Source organism: Suncus etruscus, chromosome 3 (assembly GCF_024139225.1).
Source record: "Suncus etruscus isolate mSunEtr1 chromosome 3, mSunEtr1.pri.cur, whole genome shotgun sequence".
NCBI classification, from domain to species: Eukaryota; Metazoa; Chordata; class Mammalia; order Eulipotyphla; family Soricidae; genus Suncus; species Suncus etruscus.
Window position 1 is genome coordinate 131,904,362 of NC_064850.1, and position 24,589 is coordinate 131,928,950.

Consider the following 24,589-nt stretch of genomic DNA (forward strand, 5'->3'; position numbering starts at 1 on the left):
TTTTAAGCAGTAATCTATATTACTTCTAGAACTTGACTCTTTATCTTGTAGCCATGAGCCTCTAGAAATTGAACTCTGAAATCCATTCGAGGCTTATCAGGTTGTATAAATGTCACTTAATTTACTAAAGGTGTATGGGGGGCCGGGAAGGTGGCGCTGGAGATAAGGTGTCTGCCTTGTAAGCGCTACCAAGGAACGGACCGCGGTTCGATCCCCCGGCGTCCCATATGGTCCCCCCAAGCCAGGGGCGATTTCTGAGCACATAGCCAGGAGTAACCCCTGAGCGTCAAACGGGTGTGGCCCAAAAACCAAAAAAAAAAATAAATAAATAAAGGTGTATGGGCTATATTCTGTAAATCATTTGAAACTATGCTGAGAGTTCAAATACTGCCATGACAATGGATGAGAAGGGTCATAGTTGGATTCCAGAAAGATTATGTTACAAAAGAGAGTAAGAAAGACCTGGAGACTAACTGCATTTGTGATCTGATAAAGAAGGAAAGCAAGAGTACTTAAAAGAAGAAAGAAGTTTGGGTTTAAGGAGAAAACAGAGTCCATAATGACTGTTAAAAGAAACAAAAACTTTGAAAACTAGTTGGAACTACAGTAGAAAAGCACATTTTTAGTTTAGTATGCAGTTCATTTTTGATCCATGAACTAAGTTCAAGATGCTTATGAATTCAGATAGCAATGCTGGATAAGCAGCTTGACAAAACAATGGAAATAAGTGAAGAGGAGGAAGTGTGTGTCCTTTCCCCTGGAATGATAATCAATTCCCACTTCCATTGAGGTCTTTGATACTTGAGAAAGTTATCAAATAATGATGAGGTATGAATGTAGGTAGATAAAAGGGGAGGAAAAAACAAAATGAAAACCATCTCCTTGGCATACTTGGGTGTGAAATTAAGGACAATAAACTGCAACAGAGAAAAATAATAAAACAAGAAAGCTCACAAATTTCCTGGACACAGAACTAAATTCCATTCCTCCTCTGCATTTGCTGTGTACAGGCAACAGGCCAGCTAATGCACTGTTAGTTAAATACGAGTCTAATTGTTAATGACAGTGCAGATTCTGAAATACCTATTAAGCTATTAAGACCGAGATTGTTCTCACATAAGCAAAAAATTAGGAAATTATTTTAAAGGTAAAGTCATGCTTTTAGAAAATTTTAATAGGATCAAGCATGATTGCCAGAGACCAAACCTTAATATGGAATTCTGCAGGACAAACCAGTCTTTGCGTGGCCAGAGTACATAACCTAAGGCATTGGCTAGCCCCAGAGCCCAAAGAAATACCACAGGGTCCTATCAGGCATACATTCCAGGAAGCTTGTGACATCCTTGAAACTTCACTAACCTTGAGGTGTTCCTGTGCTCCTATGTAAAGATGGCATGTAAAGATTACCCGTAAGATGACTTCTGTAATGCAGACTGTTTCATCCTGCTCTCTCTCCACCCCCTGTAAAATCGTGCTTAAAAAGAGCCTGTACCGATTAATAAACCGCAGCCTTGACAAGCCTCGTGTTGCTTGGCCCCCTTCTTTCTCCCCATTCTCTTTTCAGGCTGGGACCCCTCTATACCCGCGAATAACCTGTCCTGCAGGCCAGGCACATGATTTAGCAGTCATAGGGAATAAATAAGCGTTCTACTTTCATCTCAAACTTCAAGAGGAAGTTAAATAAGAGAACAAAACAAAAAATGGAGTATTTGTACATGTGTTTGTACATACTATTAGAAGTGCCAGTCTAATCTGATCAGAGAGATACATCAGACAATATAATATGCATAGAGAGAGGTTGATTTAGAAATTTCTTTCTCCTTAACTTTTAGTTAGAAAGAACAGAGGTGAATAAAATATATAAAGAATTATAAAAATTTTCAACTAAAATTCTTACTTGTTAATATATTCATATTCAAGTTATAAGCTTTTTGCATTATCAAAATAATTTCTTAATTATAATTTTATCCACATAAAACATGTCTTTTGAGGCTAACTTGTAAATAAATGACTTTCATTATAGCTAAAAAGTGATTAACTTTATATTTAGTACTTAAATACTTATATTGTCATGAAAAAGTAATACGAGAAAATCAGTACTAAACATCAAGAAATTCAGGCTAAGAGTTTAAAAAGCAACAACAAAGAGTAAATTACTCACGATATGGAAGCTCCAGAGGATGCCCTGTCACATCGCACCATCCAGTTGGGTGTATATCAGGGCTGTCTGCATAAGTCCAATAGTCATATTTATGATCCCAGCCATCAAAGTGAATCTGTCAAATGATTATTAGTAATTACTACTTCAATTTTGTTACATATAAATTGTACTAATCAGATACTTTAATGGAGCAATTTTTGAAGCTTGCAATTGAAAAAAAAACTCATTTAACCCTCAAAATTATTATAGTAGTTACTTGAGGAAATTAATATGGTCAATTGAAAAGTCTGTCAAAGATTAATAATAATTTGAATGGATAAAATATATATATTTTTCTCTATAATGCTAAAAATTTCAAAATCCTAAGAAGTAATGGAGTTATCTGAACAGAGGTAAAAAGAGCTGAAAAATACACTGCTGAGACTTACAGACTACATTAGCTATCCAAATAGCTGTTTATGCCATTAAACTACATTAATACTTATTAAAGTAAATTATTAAAGTTAAAAGGAATCTTCTGCAGAAGTCATATGGGCACATTTCAATAACTCTAGTGAATTAATTACTTCTACTCTGTGAATGAATTACAAAGCACATACATGTAAACACACATACACTCACAACCAAACATGTAAGTCTGACAAATTGGTCATTAAAATATAACCAATTTCTGGAACAAAAATAAAAGAAATATTTATGATTTTTTCAACACTACATTCTAGATGGTTTGATGTTGGGATAAGAGAATCAAACTCACTGACACTGAACAAAATTAAAATGAGGGGCCAAAGAAAGAGTACAGTGGGTAAAGCTTTGCACACAACTGACCCAGGTTCAATTTCTGGTATCATACATGGTCCCCAAAAAAACTGTATAAAGTTTTATCACTGAGCAGAGAACCAGGAGTAAGCCCTTAGCACTTCTGGATATGGCAGCCAAATTCTACATATATATATATATATATATATATATATATATATATATATATATATATATATATACCGCATAATTATATATAATATATATTGCATAATTATTCATCTCACCTTACTAATATATTTTCCATTAGTTTTATGGGTGAGAAGCTACATTTCTCAATACATTTTTTGTTGCTGTTTTGGGACCACATCCAGTAGCACTCAGGGGTTACTCCTGGGTTTGAACTCAGAAATCGCTCCTGGCAGGTTGGGGGACCATATATGATGCATGGATCAAACCTGGGTCAGTCCTACATCAGCCCTATACAAGACAAATGCCCTACCTGCTGTGCTATCACTCTAGCCCCCTAAAAGTACTTTTTAAAATCATACTAAATAAAAGGATCAAATTTGCTCCACATGTATAATAAAATAGAATATAAATCTATATATTAAATATATTTAAATGACTTAAACATTAAATTTTTTTCTTTTTCTTTTCCTTTTTTTTTTTTTTTTTTTGGTTTTTCGGGCCACACCCATTTGATGCTCAGGGATTACACCTGGCTAAGCGCTCAGAAATTGCCCCTGGCTTGGGGGGACCATATGGGACTCCGGGAGATCAAACTGCGGTCGCGATCTTTCTTCGGCTAGTGCTTGCAAGGCAGACACCTTACCTCTAGCGCCACCTCGTAGGCCTTGACTTAAACATTAAATTTTATAGTAAATCCCAAGTAAGATCAGAAATATTTTTTCCAAGATTCATATTTCTAAGCAACTGTTTCCCAAAAGTGTCATTATCAGACCAGTAGTAGCAGTATCACCTGGTAATATGTCAGAAATTCAAATTCTTTAATTTGTTTGTGTTTTGTTTTTTGAGGAACACCTGGTGACACTCAGGGGTTACTCTGGCTATTTGCTCAGAAATTGCTCCTGGCTTGGGGGGACCATATGGGACACCTGGGGATTGAACTGTGATCCGTCCTAGGCTAGCACAGGCAAAACAGACGCCTTACTGCTTGCACCACCGCTCCAGCCCCTTAAGTTATTATTATTATTATTTTTAATTTTTTTATTTAAACAAAGTTATTACATGCATGATTGTGTTTGAGTTTCAGTCATGTAAAGAACACTACCCATCACCAGTGCAACATTCCCATCACCAATGTCCCAAATCTCCCTCCTCCCCACCCAACCCCCGTCTGTACTCTAGACAGGCTTTCTAATTCCCTCGTACATTCTCATTATTAGGATAGTTCGAAACTTAGTTATTTCTCTAACTAAATTCATCCCTGTTTGTGGTGAGCTTCATGAGGTGAGCTGGAACTTCTGGCTCCTTTTTCTTTTGTGTCTGAAAGTTATTATTGCAAGAATGTCTTTCATTTTTCTTAAAACCCATAGATGAGTGAGACCATTCTGCATCTTTCTATCTCTCTTTGACTTATTTCACTCAGCATAATAGATTCCATGTACATCCATGTATAGGAAAATTTCGTGGCTTTAGCTCTCCTGACAGCTGCATAATATTCCATTGTGTATATGTACCACAGTTTCTTCAGGCATTCATCTGTTGAAAGATATCTTGGCTGTTTCCAGAGTCTTGCTATGGTAAATAGTGCTGCAATGAATATAGGTGTAAGGAAGGGGTTTTTGTATTGTATTTTTGTGTTCCTAGGGTATATTCCTAGGAGTGGTATAGCTGGGTCGTATGGGAGCTCGATTTCCAGTTTTTGGAGGAATCTCCATTTTTAATGTATTGGGCACTAGGGAATTCAGACATGAAATATCCTAAGGTAAAAATACCCAGATGAGCTTTAAATGTCATCCTGGAAACAATCAGCAGCACAGGAGAAAAGGGTAAAGTTGTCATGCTATGCTGATATTCATAGCTGATGAATGAGTGGGAATTGGAGAATGAATATCAGAGATGATAGGATCTAAAATATGAATCCTAAAGACTAAGGACTGTTCACAACACCTCAAAGATTTGACTTTACTCGTGCCCATAAAGGTGTGATTTCACAAGGTCAGGCAGAGAACAACTAATATGAAGCTGAGAGTAAAATAAAAATACTAGAGTCCATACATTAGTAGGAGTGTACAGAGACCAAAGTGGAGAGACCCACTAAATCTTGAAAAGTTGACCGAGTTACCAAAGAAACTCCATATTTGGAGTATAAATCAAATGTTAGAGTAAGAGTTTCTTAAATTGCTGGACCAATCACCACCACAAGTGGTATCCAAATCACGGCATGGGAGTTATCCCCCAAAGATGAAAAAATAAATATTTAAAAGTTTTATTGACAAGCAAAGCATCATTTTGTAAGACAAATAATTTCTAGCACTGTATGTCACAATTGCAGTCTTTTTTTTATTGATTTCTATAAAGAGATGACTAAATATATTGGAATCATTTAACTAAAGATGTTGATAAACTAAGAAAACAAAGGTTAGACAGTGGACTTATCTCATGTTTCAAGTTCTTAACATGAAAAATAAGAATATGTTTTGACATTAATAATTCACACAATATAAATTGGTTATTATTCTTGGTAAATTATCTTGAGTATTAGAGAATACCAATATACCAAAAATCAAACAAATAGAGTCTTTATTATAAAAGCAAAGCTGTCCTTGGTCATTCACAGCCCAATGTCTACACTGAAGTCTCCCCCTCTATGCTTCAGTCATCTTCAGAGACTCCATGATTCAGCACCAGGGTTTAGATTTTGTCAGGCTTCAAAAACCACCCATTGAATCATGCATGCTAATAATCACCACTTCATATCATGTCTTTAGGCTACTGGAAAATTAATAGTTATGCATCTCAGAACACTGGGCTAAATTTAATGTTCTATCACAATTTTATTAGCCTGAGATATCATTATACTTGTTTGCTCCTGTTACATGGTTCTTGAAATTTTAATTTCCATTTTAACAAGCTTATTGGTTATATGTATTTTGTGGGAGCCTTTAAATTTACTTTAAAGATGATGGTGAATGAACCTTGAACATATATGATTTTAGAAATGGGTTTTGCAACAAGTGAGTCAAATGAGCATCAAATGAGTTCATTTTAACTAACTACTTAATATTAAATTTCTTTTTTTTTTTTTTTTTTTTTTTTTGGTTTTTGGGCCACACCCGGTTGACGCTCAGGGGTTACTCCTGGCTATGTGCTCAGAAATCGCCCCTGGCTTGGGGGGGGACCATATGGGACGCCGGGGGATCGAACCACGGTCCTTCCTTGGCTAGCGCTTGCAAGGCAGACACCTTACCTCCAGCGCCACCTACCCGGCCCCAATATTAAATTTCTTTAATAAAAGAATTGTTTTAACATATTATCTGGACATCTATTGTTCTAACTGTTGCTGAAAATATTGTCTCCAGGATTCTCTTGGAAAAATACTGGAAATGCATAAATAGTACTCAGGCCAGAAATTTGCTCTGCTACAGGACAAAATATTTGTATTAATAGCTTCCCAGGAATACCCCATAATCTAAGAGCAGAAAAACAGAGTATTGCAGGGACTGATTTTTTACTGTGTTTTTACATATTTCAGGAATAACTTTAAAATATATATATTTGTACTGAATGTTCACAATATATCATTCCTATAGATGATGACAATGAATCTCGTGTGCTTAAGAATTTTGAGGATTTAGTAGAGCAATTAAATAAACAAAACAAGACTTAAACTAAGAACAGTTGCTGAGAAATCCACTCCTTCAGGCTCATGATACCTACATAAATCTATTATATCTTAGAAAAAATTCTAAAGTATAAAGATAGAATTTCATAATGAAAATAAAATGTGAAGAATAACCCAGGCTACTGATTGTACTGGTTTAGAACTATGTATGCTTGTGCAAACTTAACATGATTCCCATCTTGAATTTATCTGCTTACATGTATATTCAAACAATAAGAGTTTAGGGAAAAATAAAGATTTCTGATTTTCTATGTTTTTGAAGTTACTTTTCCACATTATCTTCATTTTGCAAAAGAAAATACAAGAAGGATTACAGAGATTTAAAAAAGTGCCTGGACCTTCCAAGTAAGAGATGGTAATTTAGACAGCTCCTTCCCAAATCATGAGCCTAAACTTTTATTTGGTAGGTTTGAAACAGGAGAACTCCACATTCCCACCACTTGCAACCCAAGTGAATTATTTCAGTTTCCTTTTCCTGATTGCATTCCCCTATGCACACTTGTTCTTTAAATGATAGTTCTTCTCATATTTCTTATAGTTAATTTCTATAAGTTTCATAAAAAAGTTTTTTTCTGTAACAATTTAATTGTTCTGAGTAAATATATATATACTACCAGATGGACAAACTGATAGAGGAGACTGACATTCTAAGTGCATTTGTCACCTAATTGTTAAATTAGTACTTAACAATTAATTCTAGATTTAGAGTTTAACTTTTTAATTTGAAGTGTTAAATTGGACAATTAAAAAACTTCACTCTATATTCTAAAACTTGTACAACTCCTACCCAGATTCACCCTATTGTATACTGGCTTTCAAAATTTAGTATGTAAAACCCCAACCATCTCTTGCCTCCACCAGGACTCCATCCAATTGAGGATGGTCAGGAATGATGCCTAGAATTCCCATTTTATAACCACAGATGCTAGATTATTCTCAGAAGGCAACTTTTCGATAAAATTTTTAAAAATCTTCTATCTCCATAGCAACAGGGATTTTAATCAACTGAACTTGCCATCAAATTCAAAGTTTCCATCTAAAGCAACAAGAATAATTTAACTTTTTTAAAAAGTCACAGATCTTATTTAATTTTGTAAGACAATGAGTCCAAGAGAGACATAATTAAAGGCCCAATTCAGAGGACACTCATTTCCAAATGTTTCCATTGGTGATAAATGTATGTATGTAGGTTTTCATTTCTCTACTTCTATTATTACTATTGAATAAGCTCAATTAGTTTTTCCTGTACAATATTTTTCCACATTAGATTCACAAAATAAAAATGTTTCCAATATAATGCCCACCATTTTAATTCTTATTGAGAAATCTTTAAATATTTCATCAGCCATATTTGGAGCTCCACAGATATATGTTTGTGGGCAATAATTTTCTTAGGAAGAATAACCTCCCTCATAAGCAGTGTGAGGACAATTAATCTCTAAATCAGTTTATGGCTAGAACTAACATAAATATCACCCTAAGTTCTGCTGTAACATTTATGAAGTTTTAAAGCAGTGAAGATACATGCCACACATCTGCTGCCAATGTAAAGGGCATTTCATTTTTTAGTTAGCAGGCTGCTGTACTTCTACTTCTGTTCATAACATGGATCCCCATAGCTTTAGACATTATTTCAATAAATTCTCTCAATTTGAACTGACAAACATTTTCACGTGGCTCCTGTATCCAACCAACCATCAAGGTGTTGTGTTTCTTTTGTTTATTTACTAAATAACATTATATATATAACAAATTATATCATCAACTTAATACAGCATCATAATATAGTCGGGTAACATACTTGCCTTGCATATAGCCAACCCTGTTCAAATTCGGGGTCTCTTTTGGTTACCCACGCAAGCCATGTACTCCCTGAGCAAAACAGCCAGCAGTACATGTGAACTCTATCAGGTATAGCAAAAATACAGGTTTTTTTAGATGCTTACGGTAAAATAAGATGGTCTTTCTAAGAAAGAATAGTAAGATAAGAAGTATGTGAAGAAAATAAACCTTGGTTATGTTTTGAAAAAACACTGTCCAAAGGGGACACTTTTGAGAATAAGAGAGAAAACTACTAAAACCTATACAAGTAGATATAATCCAGGGTAAGCCCACATGGGACAGGGTATATAATTATTCTCAACAGTTTAAGAATTTTGGACTGCTATTAACAGTTATGAGTCAATGGTAAGGAAGTACTGTAATCCCAATTATAATATTTAAGAAAACACACTACTCTAATGTTGAAAAAGTTCACTGATAAAAATTTAATGACTTCAGGAAGAATATCTACTAATGCTATAAATGATATTATGACAAGCATGAAAAATAATCTATGTAACCATAAATTTACTGTCTTTACATGAGTGTAAACAGCAAAAAAGAAATTTATATATGAACAAGTACACAGAAGCTTACATAATTAAGAACTAAATAAATCAAGTGAACTATTTCAAAATTCTGAATTCATAGGTAGGTTACACCTTTTCCCTAATTATTTTTATAATTTACTTACTAGTTTTATTAACTTTATTGGTAACAAGTTATATATCTGTCATAAAGCTTTTTTATTCTCTCAAGATCTGATTGAATTAAATTTATTGAATCTACTTTTACATAAGTTATTACTTAGAGACGGAAATGATATCTTTTAATTATTTTCTAAAGACTGCCTTAGAGAACTGTCAAGAACATAACAAAATAAAGATAGAGCTTTACATTTAATCCTGCCTTTCACATCTACATAGTATACCCCATCATCAACATATCCATCCAGAGTGGTGTATTTGTTACAATTGATAAATCAAATCAATCCCATAGGCTTATGCCATAGATCTATTTATTTCAGGTCCTGTGTATTCTATGGGTGTGTATTTATTATTAATTTATTAATTATATTACAGAATATTTTCATGATTCAAAATGTTCTCTAAAAAGATATTTCTTCCTCCTCCCTAAGCCTAAAACTATTTTCCCTATTATTTCACCATTTTAGATGTCACTGTATTAGAATCATACAGTACAAAAACTTCTTATAGTGTCCTCATCTGTGTAGTAATATGCACTTAAGATTTCTACATGTCTCATTTCTTTTGAGTAATAAATAGCATTCAATTGTTTAAATATGCAATTTTATTGATCCATTATATACTGAAAGCCATACTGGCTATTTTCATAATTTTGCAATTATAAATGAAGCTGTTGTAACATTTTTGTACAGGACATGTTTTCAACTTCCTTATGTATATATCAATTTCCTCACCTAAAATGAGATTGCTGGATGATCTGACAGGAATGAGTTAAGTCTTACAAAGAATCACAGACCTGTCTTTCAAAAAGGTGTTGCATTTTGAGTTTTCATCAGCAATAAATGAATGAAATGCTCATATATCTTAAGCAATATTTAGTAATGCTAGAGTTCTAGATTTTGACAATTCACTTACATGTGTAGTTACAACTCCATATTGCTTTAATTTGCATTTCCTTTCCATGGGCTTATTTTTCCTCTGAAAATATTTGGAAGGATACAGTTCCAACAAACAACAGAAGTGACTAAAACCTGTGATGTCAACACAGAATTAAAATAATAAGAAAATTTTAAAAGCTTAAGAAATTTTGGGACCAGAGCGATAGCCCAATGAAAGGACATTTGCCTTGCATGTGGCTGACTCTGGACAGACCTGGGTTCGATCCCCAGCTTCCCATAATGAACCTCAAACCAGGAGCATCTTCTGAGCACATAGCCAGGAGTAACCCCTGAACATCACCAGGTGTGCCCACCCATAAAAGCTTAATAAATGTTGATCTAACTTAAACTGATGACAACACTCATCAAACATGGAGTATGTATATGGGGGTGGAAAATATATTCCATTCACACATTAAAATCCTACAAAAACAAGTTACACTTCATTTTTAAAATATTTTTATTATGACCAAGGTGAATTACAAGTCTTTAATAGTAATATTTAACGTACATAGTGTCATTGAATCAGAAATATTCCCACCAGCATTGTTGTCCTCCCTCCAATCCTGTTCCCAGCATCCCTCCCTCTTCTTTACCCACCCCCCTGGACTGCTAGTATAACTGGTCCCCTCTGTGTATAGCTTGTTGAAGATTGGGTATCAATTCTGTTGTAACTGACTTTGGGTTTGGTATTTAAGTTTGATAAATTTTTATTTCTACTCAATGTTCATATGACTGTTTGATTCGGGTACCATCCATTTTTCCCCCTCAATTTATGAGACAGAATAAGATGATTCAAATTATGTGGTTCTATTTGCAAAAAAAAAAAAAAGAAGAAGAAGAAGATATAAATATCAGTTTAAAAAGTAAAAAGGAAAACAGGAAGAAAAGCACAAAAAAAAAAAACCCACAAAAAAACAAAAGACCAAAACCAGCAACTACAAAACATCACAGCAACAAATATAAACAATAACCATGAAACCAAACGAGAAGAAAGAAAAAAAGAAAGAAAGAAAGAAAGAAGGAAGAGGAAGGAAGGAAGGAAAGGAAGGAAGGAAGGAAGGAAGGAGGAAGGAAGGAAGGAAGAAGGAAGGAAGGAAGGAAGGAAGGAAGGAGAGAGGAAGGGAGAGGAAGGGAAAGAAAGAAGAAAAAGGAAGAAAAAAAGAAAAAGAAAAAAGAAAAAGAAAGAAAAAAGAAAGAAAGAAAGAAAAAGAAGAAAGAAAGAAAGAAAGAAAGAAGAAAAAAGAGAAAGAGAGAAAGAAGAAAGAAAAAAAAGAAAGAAAGAAACAATGAAAAAAGAAGAAAGAAATAAAGAAAAAAAGAAGAGAGAAAAAAAGAAAGAAAAAGGAAAGGAGGGCTGGTGGGCAAGGTTTTTTTTTGTTTTTTTTGTTTTTGTATAGGCACAGAAATTTTGGGGAAATTGGAAAGAGAAGTTCATTGGCCTAAAAGATACAGGGTTTCTCTGCCCTTGAAGCACACTATCATGGGAATAACTACAGGCTCCGTACATGCTCCTTTTCACAACCTAAGGAATTTTTATGGTGCCAGGAAATTTAATTTATTCATAAAGTATGTAAAGCCACAAGAAGTAGATTAATGGGTCACTACTGTCAGGACTCAAGGTACTATATGGGAACAGCTACCTAGAGGTCAAATCCAAGGGTCAAACCCAGGGGTCAAACCTGGGTTTATTGTGTGCAAATAAGCATCCTATTTGATGAATTTAGCCTTAATCTCCTAGGATTTTAAATTTTAAAGAATAGGATCTCAATGTAAGATTGCCACAGCCCAAAATGTGGAGGTGAGGTTATCTGATAAGAACAATTATTCAGTACTGGAAGTTTGGATCTCATCTATCTTTACCATCTCTGATCCACAAATGCTTATAGATGATAGTGAAAATACAAGTACACGTAAAAAATACATATAACCATCAAAATAAATATTTATAAGACTATAGATAATTGTTTTAAACCCACTTATTTAGAACTGTTTTTCAAATGGTTAGTTCTCTTAAACAAAACCCCCTTGGAACTAAACGTTTTTCAATTCAAAGATATTATCTGAAAAGATAAATCATAAAAGATGAATTTCTTATCTCTATTTCAATAATAATGTCTATATTTTAATAGGTTTTATCTACATAGTAATTATATTCATGTCTTAGGAAGTGTACTAGGTCTTTAAAAATAAGTGTGTTGTTTTTAAGAAACAAAAGAGTGATAACAATCTATGTTGTGAATTTCATAGTAGGCATATTCACATAAATTATACCTTCTGGAATAGGTGATATATCGAAGTGAGCACTGGGTCATTCTCTTCATATATAACTAAGTAACTGCCTCAACCACAGTCATGCATTCTGAATAGGGTATGGAAATAAATAAGATTAAAACCTTAAGTATCTTTCAAAAAGGAGAATGGATGTTTGTAATTATGTTTATTCATGTTCATAATTCAGCATAAGAAGCCTAAATTGTATCTGATTAAAAATATATTTGTTTCCTACAGGGAAAGTTTTGGCACAGAAAACAGAGAGGACTATTCAATTGGCTTTTGCCCTTTAAAAATTATGCGTGCAGTGATCACTATATATAATGTATATTAAAAGTATCATTCAAAGATCTAATAATCCAGGGCTAGTTTTCTATTTTGATAGTCAATTTATTTTTGGCTAGTAAAAACAAATCATTATTGTTTTGTTCAACTTGAAAATATATCTAGAAATTCAGCATAGATGTCCCTAAGTATCTATGCTTGTTTACTGAGTCCCTGCCTTTCTCCTATTTTCTCTTATTTAAAAATCTAGAGAATAAAATTGAAGTGAAGTATTACTATCTGTATAGTGATCATATACAACCTAACAAACATTAATTCATTAATTAATGAATTAATTAATTCATTCATTAATTAATGCCATATATGATGCTATTGACAGGGTCAAAGAGATAGTTCAGTGGTTAGGGGACATGTGTAGCATGTGCCTGACCTGTCATTGAGTACTGACACTATATGGTCCTGAGAACAGTGCGGTACGGTTGTGGAGGCCCCAGCATTGCTGGAGTGGCAGCATAGCAGCCTTAAGCTATTGCATTAAATTATGACCCTCTTGCTGAGAATTGCCTATGGAGTCCCTGAAACTCCTGAGAATCACTTGGTAGAACTTCTGCCTTCAAGAAAATCTAGTTCTATTTTTAATTACATGTATATTTTCAGATTATTACATATCAACTTGTATATATCATATACTATAAATTAATATTAATACAATATTCATATAGTAATTTATAGAAAAATTATAATAGATATAAAAGATTTTTTATTTTTCTCAGAATGTGAAGAAATAGAAGACAATTAGAAGTATTAAAACTAGAAAATTTTTTTAAAAATTAATATTTGATTTTGAACAAGGAATCTTGATGTTCTGAAACCAAAGAAGAAAGGGCACTTTCCTCTATACACAGAGACCACATGTGGTATCATAGGGAAATGAAGGTTCAGAACTGAAAGGAAGTAGGATGCTGTAGCGCTGAAGAGATCTTAGAGTCACTTAAGCTGATAACAGCGCCAAATCTGAGTTACCCCAGAGATCAAACAGGCTCACTATACCTTGGTGTCACTGCTTTCTGGAGGCAGTTGTAAGGACTGTTGGAAGGTAAAATCAGCACTATCCTGCCTCAGATCTCTTATTTAGAGAGTCAAGAGTACGTACAATAAAATCCTTCCTCTCAACATATTTAAATCAGAGAGGGAACATACACTGCCTCTGCTCTTTGCTCAACTACTAGTCAACTAGTGTAGTAGTAATTGTGGTAGTAGTAGTAGTAGTAGTAGTAGTAGTAGTAGTAGTAGTCTACTAGTAGAAGTTAGCTCCTCTATTTGTTTACTAGAGCTATTATTTTTTAACAAAATACTGGTGTTCCAAAAATATTAATTTACTCTGTGACAGTTCTGAACACCAGTTTCTGAAATCATAGCACTGCAAGGTCACTCTTCCTCTGAAAGATCTAGAAGAAATTTTGATTTGCATCTTACAATGTCCTTGACTGGAGACTGAATTACTTCATCACCTCCTCTGCATCTTATAAGGACATTTGTCATTAGATTTAGGACATACTTGGATTATTCAGAATGATCTAATCTCAAGATAGTCAATTTAATAATATCTGCAAATACCCTGCCTCCAATAATGTTAAAAGCAGCATAGGTACTGAAAAATGAGAAGTAGGTATATTGATTTTTTTCAATACACTATCCAACTCACAAGTTGCCTAGTAGAATATATTATAATAATTATAATAAAATATATAATTATAACAATATAACTATAATGTAATAATATATTATATAATTATATAAAATTATATAATATAAATGGTGTATTATAAATGATATTATCTATGGCTCTTTTATTATTTGTTTCATTTTGATTGCTTTAGTCTTGGGGACTATGAGATACCAGGGGCTCAGCTCACTGAACTTGTTCACGCATGCGTCCAACCATTTGATTAGCATCTCAAGACCCCAATAATTATTTTACATAAAAAATTTAATGCAGGGGCTGGTGAGATAGCATGAAGGTAAGGCATTTACCTTCCATGCAGAAGGACAGTGGTTCGAATCCCGGCATCCCATATGGTCCCCTGTGCCTGCCAGGGGCGATTTCTGAGCATAGAGCCAGGAGTAACCCCTGAGTGCTGTCCGGTGTGACCCAGAAATCAAAAAAAATTTTTAATGCAAATACAATTTATGATATATCTAAAGAAGAAAAGTATTATAAATCATTATAGAGACAATAAAGCCAATCAATACATCAACAGAGAAAATACTGCAAACCATCAAATTATACAATAGTCAAGGACACTAAAATAATTTTGTGTTAAGGAAAACAGAAAAAGATTAGCAAATGGATAAAATAGAGAAGTTCAACAGCAAAATATGTTTTACCAAAAAAAAATCCTACAGAGATATTCTAGAATTTGTTGTTTTTGTATTTATTGTAGCTTTATCCACCCAAACCCCAAATTTTAAATCACCTAAATGTACTTCAGTCAGGAAATAATCAAATTATGCTTCCTTATTATCAAATGACATTCAGAAGAAGGAACAGACTTAATAAACTTAACACCTGCATTTATTTCCAGACAACTAAACTAAGTGCAAAGGTAAAAAATATTATATATTTAATGGTTCCATTTTTGTTACATGTTAAATAAAAAAATAAATATTTTAAATGAATAAAGATTAGGTAGAGGAAGATTTTCAGTGCATAGTTTGCTGCCTGCATGTAGGTAACAGCATACAATGGCTACAATTACAGATGGACACATGGCATTTTCCTGATCATATAAAATCTTCAGAGTTTGAGATTTCTTAAAGCCTCTAAAAAGCCACCACCATGAACAATAACAACAACAGAAAAAAAAATAGGTGACAGTGAATAAGTGGTCAAAAAAAACCAACAATAACAACAACAATGAATGAAATGTCCTGAAGTGTGTGAAGAATATTAGAACTGCATTATTCAAGGGAAATAATCATATTAGTAGGTAACAATGGTAGGATACTAGAAATTAAGTAAGAAAAGTATGATATTATTGTGGATAACAATAATGGTGAAAAGGCTCACCTTAAGTATGGGGGTCTTAAGACAGATAAGATATCTCTGTAGGTACAATAAAGAAGGGTAATAAGGTTCTTAAAAACATTTCCAACTGGGGCCAGAGAGATAGCATGAAGGTGGAGCATTTGCCTTGCATGCAGAAGGACGGTGGTTCAAATCCCGGCATCCCATATGGTCCCCTGAGCCTGCCAAGAGCAATTTCTGAGTATAGAGCCAGGAATAACCCCCAACTCAAAAAACAAAAACAAAATTAAAATAAAAGAATATTTCCAACTGTGTCTCCATTCTCTTCTTTCTTCCTTCAGTGGGGCCCTTAATCTGTCCTGTCAGTTGGCCCTTAGTCTGAAGTAAAGGTCCCCATTTTTATGATTTGTACCTATTCCCCCTTTGGAATATCTTGGGTTTCATATTTCCTCCAATTGAGAAACACTGGAGTAGAAAACAAAAGAAAGAAGGTCAAGTAACTCAAAAAACATAGATGAAGGCATCATCTTTACATATAATGAAACCACCAATATTTTCCTGAGTGGCTATAAAACTGACAGTTGGATTCTTTCCTTAAAGGAATATGGAACATTGACAGGTGACTATACTATGGCCAATAGAGTTAAATGCCTTGAATTGGAAGACTTTAGGGAGGGAAAGGCAGATGATAGAAAATAATGAGCATGATTTATTCTCACCTCTAGATCTCAAAGGACCCTCTGGGGAGAATTTAGAGAAGTAGTACCTGGGATTATTTTTCCAGAGTAGTAAAGTGAAGATATTGTCAGAAAAGCGATTCCAGAGGGCACAGGGCAAAGAATTAAGGAATTATGATGGAGGACAGTTGAAATGATATGGAAGTCTGAGTTTCTGCCACAAAGATAAAGAACACAAATCCTAGCTAAATCAGACTGAGAAGTGGTAAGACTATGCTTGGAAATCAGAGAGATAGGAGAGTGAAGGTGTTTGTCTTGCATGCAGCTGATCCTAAAGGATAGTGGTTCGATTCCTGGCATCCTATATAGTCCCTGAGCCTGCCAGGAGCAATTCTTGAGAGCTGCTGAGTGTGACCCAAAAACCAAAACAAAAACAAAAAAAGTTTATGTTTGGGATAAGAGGGATAGGGTATGGACCTTCCAATTGGTTTCTGTGGGTGAAGGAGAGGAAGATTGTGGAACAGGGTTCAAGTCTAGCAAATGAATACTCTTGTTCAAATATTCTTTTCTTAACACAAATAAGTATTGAACCACTCCTGCTATTTGTCCAAAACATGCCAGTAATAATATGGACAAATAAATACTCTAACCTTGGTAAAAAAAAAAAAACATTGTAAAATTGGGCTGAAACTTCCAGTACATGTTACAGTGTTATTCTATTAAATCTCCTCCAGTCAAACTTCTCAAAATTAAGGAGGCTAAAATATCTGAGTATTCAAATTCTTCCCACTAGACAAAACTCAAAGAAATTCTGCAATTTTAACTTTTAAGAATCTTAGGCATAATAAGTGTTATGGTCCACTTCATGGTGAGAAGCTTCATCCTTAACTGAAATTCAGTAGTATACCTGCCCATATTGGCAGAGAAGTGAGTAAATATCCTACGTACCAGTAAGGCAATCTACTTACTAAAGGATCCTGACTTAGTCCTTCTGAAAAGGGCTAACTGATAGTATCAACAGCCTACTTGCTTCTGAGAACTGTCTCAAGTACCTTTTTTGAAGCAAATGCCACACATGGTTTGCTAAATGCCACTATTATAGTCGACTTTGCTGTTTATTTGAAAAAAAAATTCAGCACATTGGAATCATAGTTATTACTGATTTAAAAGCAAGCATAGTAGTAAATGGCCCATTTAATTAATTATAGCCCATTTACTGTGCAGCCTAAACAATATACACTCCACAATTATTCCAGTGAAATCACAGGTTCTAGCAAAAAGGTCTTACACTCCCAATTTGATGGACTATAGTTCGTAAACTGTTACTTCTAATTACAATCTGAGTGTCAAAAGATCAGTGATAGAGCAGATCACCAGAATCTCCTCCTTACTGGAGCAGGATCAAAAAAGAACCTAAAAAAATTCAGGAATACAGGGCAATCAGAAAAGCTATAGAGGAATATGATTTCTATCCTGACCTAAGGAGCCCTGATTAGGTGGGCAGTAAGGGCAGAACATCAGTCAAATCAAGACAAAACAAATACTTGAGTCTTTCAGAATAGATCAAAGTTTTGTTTCCTAAGAAGTGAGTTACTTTGAGCAAGATACAAGACTTACCTTTAACATCTCACATACAATGAGAGAAAAATATGCAAAAGTGCAAGGTTTCCTAGCTATCAGATATATACTATCAAATGGCTAAGACAGTATGGTACACAATTTCCAAGAACTTTGGAGACTGACTATTTAATATCTCATCATTTATGTGGCACCACGTTACTCAGATGTATAATTATTCTGTAAAGCAAAAAGGCAAATGAGTTTTTCAGTGTTTCCTTTCAGTGGTTGAGTGATGTATGCATGACAGCAGTGGCAAGGCAACCCATTACATGATTCCATTTAGGGCAGATACACTATAATGATGTATCCCTTAGATTCTGAAACTGTCTGAAGAATATACACAAATATATATAAAGGGAAAACTCAGAAAAGACTCAGCAAAATCTCTGCACCAGAAAAATGGCAGCAACTAATTTTTTAGCAACTAATTTTTATGATAAAAAGTTATTTGAGGGCCTGGAGAGATAGCACAGCGGTGTTTGCCTTGCAAGCAGCAGATCCAGGACCAAAGGTGGTTGGTTCGAATCCCGGTGTCCCATATGGTACCCCGTGCCTGCCAGGAGCTATTTCTGAGCGGGTAGCCAGGAGTAACCCCTGAGCATCACCGGGTGTGGCCCAAAAACCAAAAAAAAAAAAAAGTTATTTGAAAATTTTAAAATATTTTGTGAATAAGAAAACATTTTATAATTCAAATATGTTTTACTGAGGAGAAAACTATTCATAAATTTTATTAGATTGTCTACTCTTATTTAATGATGGAGATTCCTAAGGCTTCTCTGATAGATCTTGTTAATGATTTCGTAAATTCTGGGTTTCCTACTCTTAGGGATACCAAGAACACAAAACCACAATACATAAAAGCCTTTGGCGTGCCTGTGTTCAGCATAGCACTATCTACAATATCAGAATCTAAAAACAACCCAAGTGCCCAACAACACTGATTAAAGAAACTATAGTACACCTATACAATGGAATACTATGCAGCTGTTAGGAATAATGAATTCACGAAACTTGCTTAGACATAAATGGACTTGGAAATTTTTTTGCTGAGTGAAACTACTAAGAGGGAGAGGGGTTAGACAGGATATAAAGTGATATGATATCCCTTCATTAGAAATAGTAAAAACCATAGTGTCAAAAAAAGAGAGAAAGAGGGAGAGAGTGAGATAGGGAAGTAACATGGCTGACTCAGAGGTAGGCAGTGAGGAGGGTGGGAGTGATTGAAAGAAAGGGAAACTTGGGACATTAGTGGCAGAAAATGTGCATTGGAGAAGGGTGATGTACACTGTATTATTGAAATTAAATCATGAAATTAATCATGAACATAAATTAAAACATTGTAACCAGAGTGCTTAATTAAAGTATTAAAAATAAAATTAAAAAACAAAAAGTTTATTTCTCTCTTGTATTGACTATATAGGGACATATATATACATTTTGACATATTAATTTTAAATTGCATATAATCTGTGTAAATTTATATTTTCTCAAAGTTTTTAGTGGAATTTTTAGGATATTCCATAAATTATGTGTGTTACAATATTGGTATTAACCTTTTCCAATTAAAAAGTCCAGTTTCCTGTGTTAGAAATAAAATTATAAGTAACAATTTTCCTAGACAACGTAATATATATATATATATATATATATATTGTGATGGAAAGCAAATGAGAAACCTTTTCTACCTGCTTCCACTCCCCAGTCTTCTCTATTCCCCTTACCTGGTCCACTTAATTCCATAACTGCCTACAACTCCTATCCTAAATTGGCACAGGGACTAGCTCCAGCCTCCAAATTAGACACAAACTCTGTCTCTGTCGTTGAAGACTGAAGTCTCTTCCAGAAGATTTTAAGAAACACTCTAAATAATTCATGGTTTAGAAATCTTCATAATGGAACCCTAGATTTTGACATAACCCTGTTTCTAAATTTGGGTAAGGTTTAAATTCTCAGCAAAGTAATCAGTTTGATTCTATCATTTATCATTCCAAATATAAGTTATTGAAATAATAGAGAGACTGGCAGTTTGTTAAGACTCTGGATTCAGCAATGCTTAATCTACTCAAGTGCCTCATTTAAGTGGGCCAAGAAATCCTATTCTCACTTACTTTACTAGTTTATTCCTGGGTTTTTCTTACTTTGCTCCAACAGAATGCCTTAAAACTTTGAAGCTACATTCCCCTTTATGAAAGATTAATTGATCATATACCTAAGGGTCACTCAGAATATTAAAGTCTACTCCACTGACCTTCAGGTCTGTCATTATTCCAATACAATTCTGTTTTAATGATTACTGCTTTATAGTACAGTTAGAAAATAGGGAACATGATGCCTCCCATCTTCTTTTTACCATGGATGCTATTCATAGAGGTTTATTGGTCCACACAAATTTAGGAGTATTTGTTTTATTTATTTGAAAAAATTTGTTTTATTATTTGAAAAAATTTCTATATCCTTATAGGAATTGCATTAGATCTATACAATCCTTTATGGAGTATTTCCATTTTAATGATATTAAACTTCCCAATCCATGAACAGGGTGTGTCTTCATTTCATTGTGTCCTCTTTTATTTCATGAAGCAGCAATTTGTAGTTTTCTTTGTATAGGTCTTTCACCTCTTTAGTTGATCCAAGATACTTGATTTCTGAGGAACAACTCTGATTGCTTTGTTCTTTCTTCTTTTTAATGATCTATATATAAAAAGCCATGGATCTTTTAATGTCCATTTCTTGTCTACCATTATTTGTGTATAAGAAGGCATTGACATTTTTAGTGTTAATTTTGTAGCCTGACACTTTGCTATATGAATGTATTTTTCTCAAAGGTTTTTAGGAAACTTTTAAAAGTTTTCTAAATATAGAAGCATGTAATCTGCAAACAGTGAGAGCTTAACTTTTTCCCTTCCTATCTGAATGCCCTTGATATCTTTTTCTTGCCTAAACACTGTGGAAATAACTTCCAGCACTATGTTGAATAGGAGTGGAGAGAGAGAGGGAAAACTTGTTTTGTACCAGATTTTAAAGGAAAGGCTTTTAGTTTATATCCATTGAGAATAATATTTGCCATTGGCTTGTGGTAGATGGCCTTGACTATACTGAGAAAAGATCCTTCCATTCCCATCTTGATGTGAGTTTTATCATGAATGGGTATTGGACCTTATCAAATGCTTTCTTTGCACCTATTAATATGATCATATGTTTTTCCTTTTGTTTACATGGCGAATTATGTTGATTGATTTACATATGTTAAACCATCCTTGCATCTCTGGAATGAAATCTACTTGATCAGGGTATATGATCTTCTTGATGAGGCATTGGATCCTATTTTCTAGGATTTTATTGAGGATCTTTGCATCTGTGTTCATCAGGGATTTGGGTCTGTAGTTATCTTTTATTGCAGCATCTCTGTCTGGTTTTGGAATCAGGGTGATGTTAGCTTCATAAAAACTATTTGGGAGTGTTACTGTTTTTTTAATTTCCTGAGAGTCTAAAGGATTGATTGGTAAGTAATTCCCCTTGAATGGTTTGAAAGAATTTGTAAATGAATCTAACTGGGCTTGGGCTTTTGTTTTTGGGAAGACTTCTGACTAAGATTATAATTTCCTCAACAGTGGTGGGTCTGTTTAGATATGCTAGATCATCCTGATTCAACTGAGAAAGATTATAAGAGTCGAAGAATTTATCCATTTCTTCCAGGTTCTCATGTTTTGTAGCATAGTCTTTCAAAGTAGTCTCTGATTACCCTTTGGATCTCTGTAGTATCTGTACTAATCTCCCCCTTTTCATTTCTAATCCAGGTTATTAAGTTTTCTCTCTCACTTTCTTTGTGAGCTGTGCTAATGGTTTATCAATCATGTTTATTTTTTTAAAGAACCAACTTTTGCTTTTGTTGATCTTTCGTATCGTTTTACTGATTTTCACTTCATTGCTTTCTGCTCTAAGCTTTGATTATTTCCCTCTGCCTACTTATTTTTGGCTCATTTTGTTGATGATTTTCTAACTTTATGAGCTGTGTCATTAAGCTATTTATTTATTTATTTTGGTTTTTGGGCCACACCCGGCAGTGCTCAGGCATTACTCCTGGCTGTCTGCTCAGAAATAGCTCCTGACAGGCACGGGGGATCATATGGGACAGTGGGATTTGAACCAACCACCTTTGGTCCTGGACCGGCTGCTTGCAAGGCAAACACCGCTGTGCTATCTCTCCGGGCCCAAGCTATTTATTTATGTAGGCCCCATCTTCCTTCCTGATGTTTGCTTCCAAAGCTATAAATTTTCCTCCTATAATAGCTGTTGCTGTATCTCACAAATTCTGATACTTTGTGTCTTCATTTGCATTTGTTTCCAGTAATCATTTGATTTCCTCTTTGATTTCATCTCTGACCCAGTGGTTGTTCAGTAAAGGATCTATACAATAAAAACTACAATATACTGCTTCAAGAAATAAAAGAGGACAGAGGAAATGAAGACTCATACCCTGTTCATGGATTGGGAGGATTAATATCATTAAAATGGCGATACTTCCATAAGCATTGTACAGATTTAATGCAATTCCTTTAAGAATAACCATGACATTCTCCAAAAAAGTCAATCAAACACTCCTAAAATTCATTTGTAACAATAAACAACCATCAACAGCTGTGGTAAAAAAATATGGGAGGCATAACTTTTCCCAACTCTAAATTGTAGCAGTAATAGTAACAGTAGTCAACAAAACAGCATGGTAATAAAGACAACTCTCAGATCAATGGAATAGACTTGAGTATTCAGAGAATGTTCCCCTAATATAAAATCAAGTAATTTTTGAAAAAGTGGCAAGAAACACAACAAAATGGAGTGAGGAAAGCTTCTTTCACAAGTAAGTTTGAGACAACTGGTCAGCCACATGCAAACAGGTGAACTCAGACCCCCATCTAAAACCATGCACAAAGATCAAATCCAAATGGATTAAAGACATTTATATCAGACCCGTAACCATAAAGTATATGGAACAACATGTAGGTAAAACACTCCATGACTCTGAGACTAAAAGCTTCTTCAAGGAGGAAACAACACTGTTAAAATAAGAGGAAACAGAGAAAAACAGAATGGACTATATTAAGCCAATAAATTTCTGCACCTCAAAGGAAATACCGACTAGGATACAAGGCCACCCACAGAATGGGAAAAAATATTCACCCAATACCCTTCAGATAGGCAGCTAATACCTAAAATTTACAAAGTATTAACAAAAATGTAACAAGAAAAAATCTAACCCCATCAAAATAATGGTGAGAAGAAATGAACAGACACTTCCTGAAAGAAGAAATACAAGTGGCTAAAAGGTACATGAAAAAAAAATACTTCACAGCAGTAATCATCAGGGAGATGCAAATCAAAACAACAATGAGGTACCATCTCACACCAGAGACTGGCACACATCACAAATTAAAACAAGAACAATCAGTGCTAGAGGGTATGTGGAGAAAAAGAACTATCATTCACTGCTGGTGGGAAAGCTTTCTAGTTCAGCTGCTCCTCATAAACATAGATTCCTCATAAAACTGGAAATTGAGCTCCCATATGATCCAACTATACCACTCTGAGGGATCTGCCCTAGTAACATGAAAACACAATAGAAAAATGCCTTCTGCATATCTATATTCATTAAAGCGCTATTTACAATTGTCAGAATCTGGCAATAATGAAGATACCTGACAACAGATGAATGGCTAAAGAAAATAAGGTACGTATACACAATGGAATACTCTGCAGCTGTAAGGAAAAATGAAGTCATAAAATTTTCCTGCACATGACGAACATGGAAACTATTACAATCGAAATAAGTAGAGGGAAACAGACACAGAATAGTCTCACTCATCTATGGAATTTAAAAAAAATAAAATGATATGATTGTAATAATACACAGAGACAATAGAAATGATGGCTGGAAGGATCTGCCCATGATATAAAGTTTACCACAAAGAGTGGTGAATGTAGTTAGAGAAATAACTACACTGACAACTATCATGGCAATGGTAGTGAGTGAGAGAAATAGAATGCCTGTCTTGAATAAAGGAAGAGGGTGAAGAGGAGGGAGCTAGGGGACATTGGTTGTGGTAACAGTGGACTGGTAAAGGGGTATTTTTTATAATAAACGAAACCCAAATACAAACATGTTTATAATCATGGTGCTTACATAAAGGTATTATTTTAAAAAAAGAATTAAAAAAGCCATAGATTTTTGTGTTTTAATTCTATAGCCTGCCACATTACTGTACAAATCTACTGCTAATTGAAAATTTTTGTAGAGTCTTTAGGATTCTACCAGCCAAAATCAACAACAATAGAATCAGAAGACCTAAATTTTAACAATTTATACTTAAATAGGCCTGTTATACTAGCAGGGGACAGAGGATGGTGGTATAGGATGTTCACTGAGAACAATAGTGAAAGGAAGATAACACTG

The 24,589-nt window shown here is 34.3% G+C and overlaps 1 protein-coding gene across 1 annotated transcript in view; it reads right to left on the reverse strand.

Annotated features, from left to right (window-relative positions):
• The window catches only part of L3MBTL4 (L3MBTL histone methyl-lysine binding protein 4), a 330,693-nt gene that overhangs the window by 222,505 nt on the left and 83,599 nt on the right, over positions 1-24,589 (reverse strand). Inside the window, exon 9 of the mRNA XM_049770889.1 lies at positions 2,162-2,276. Coding sequence (XP_049626846.1) covers positions 2,162-2,276 — 115 coding nt within the window. The remainder of the gene's footprint in view (positions 1-2,161; positions 2,277-24,589) is intronic.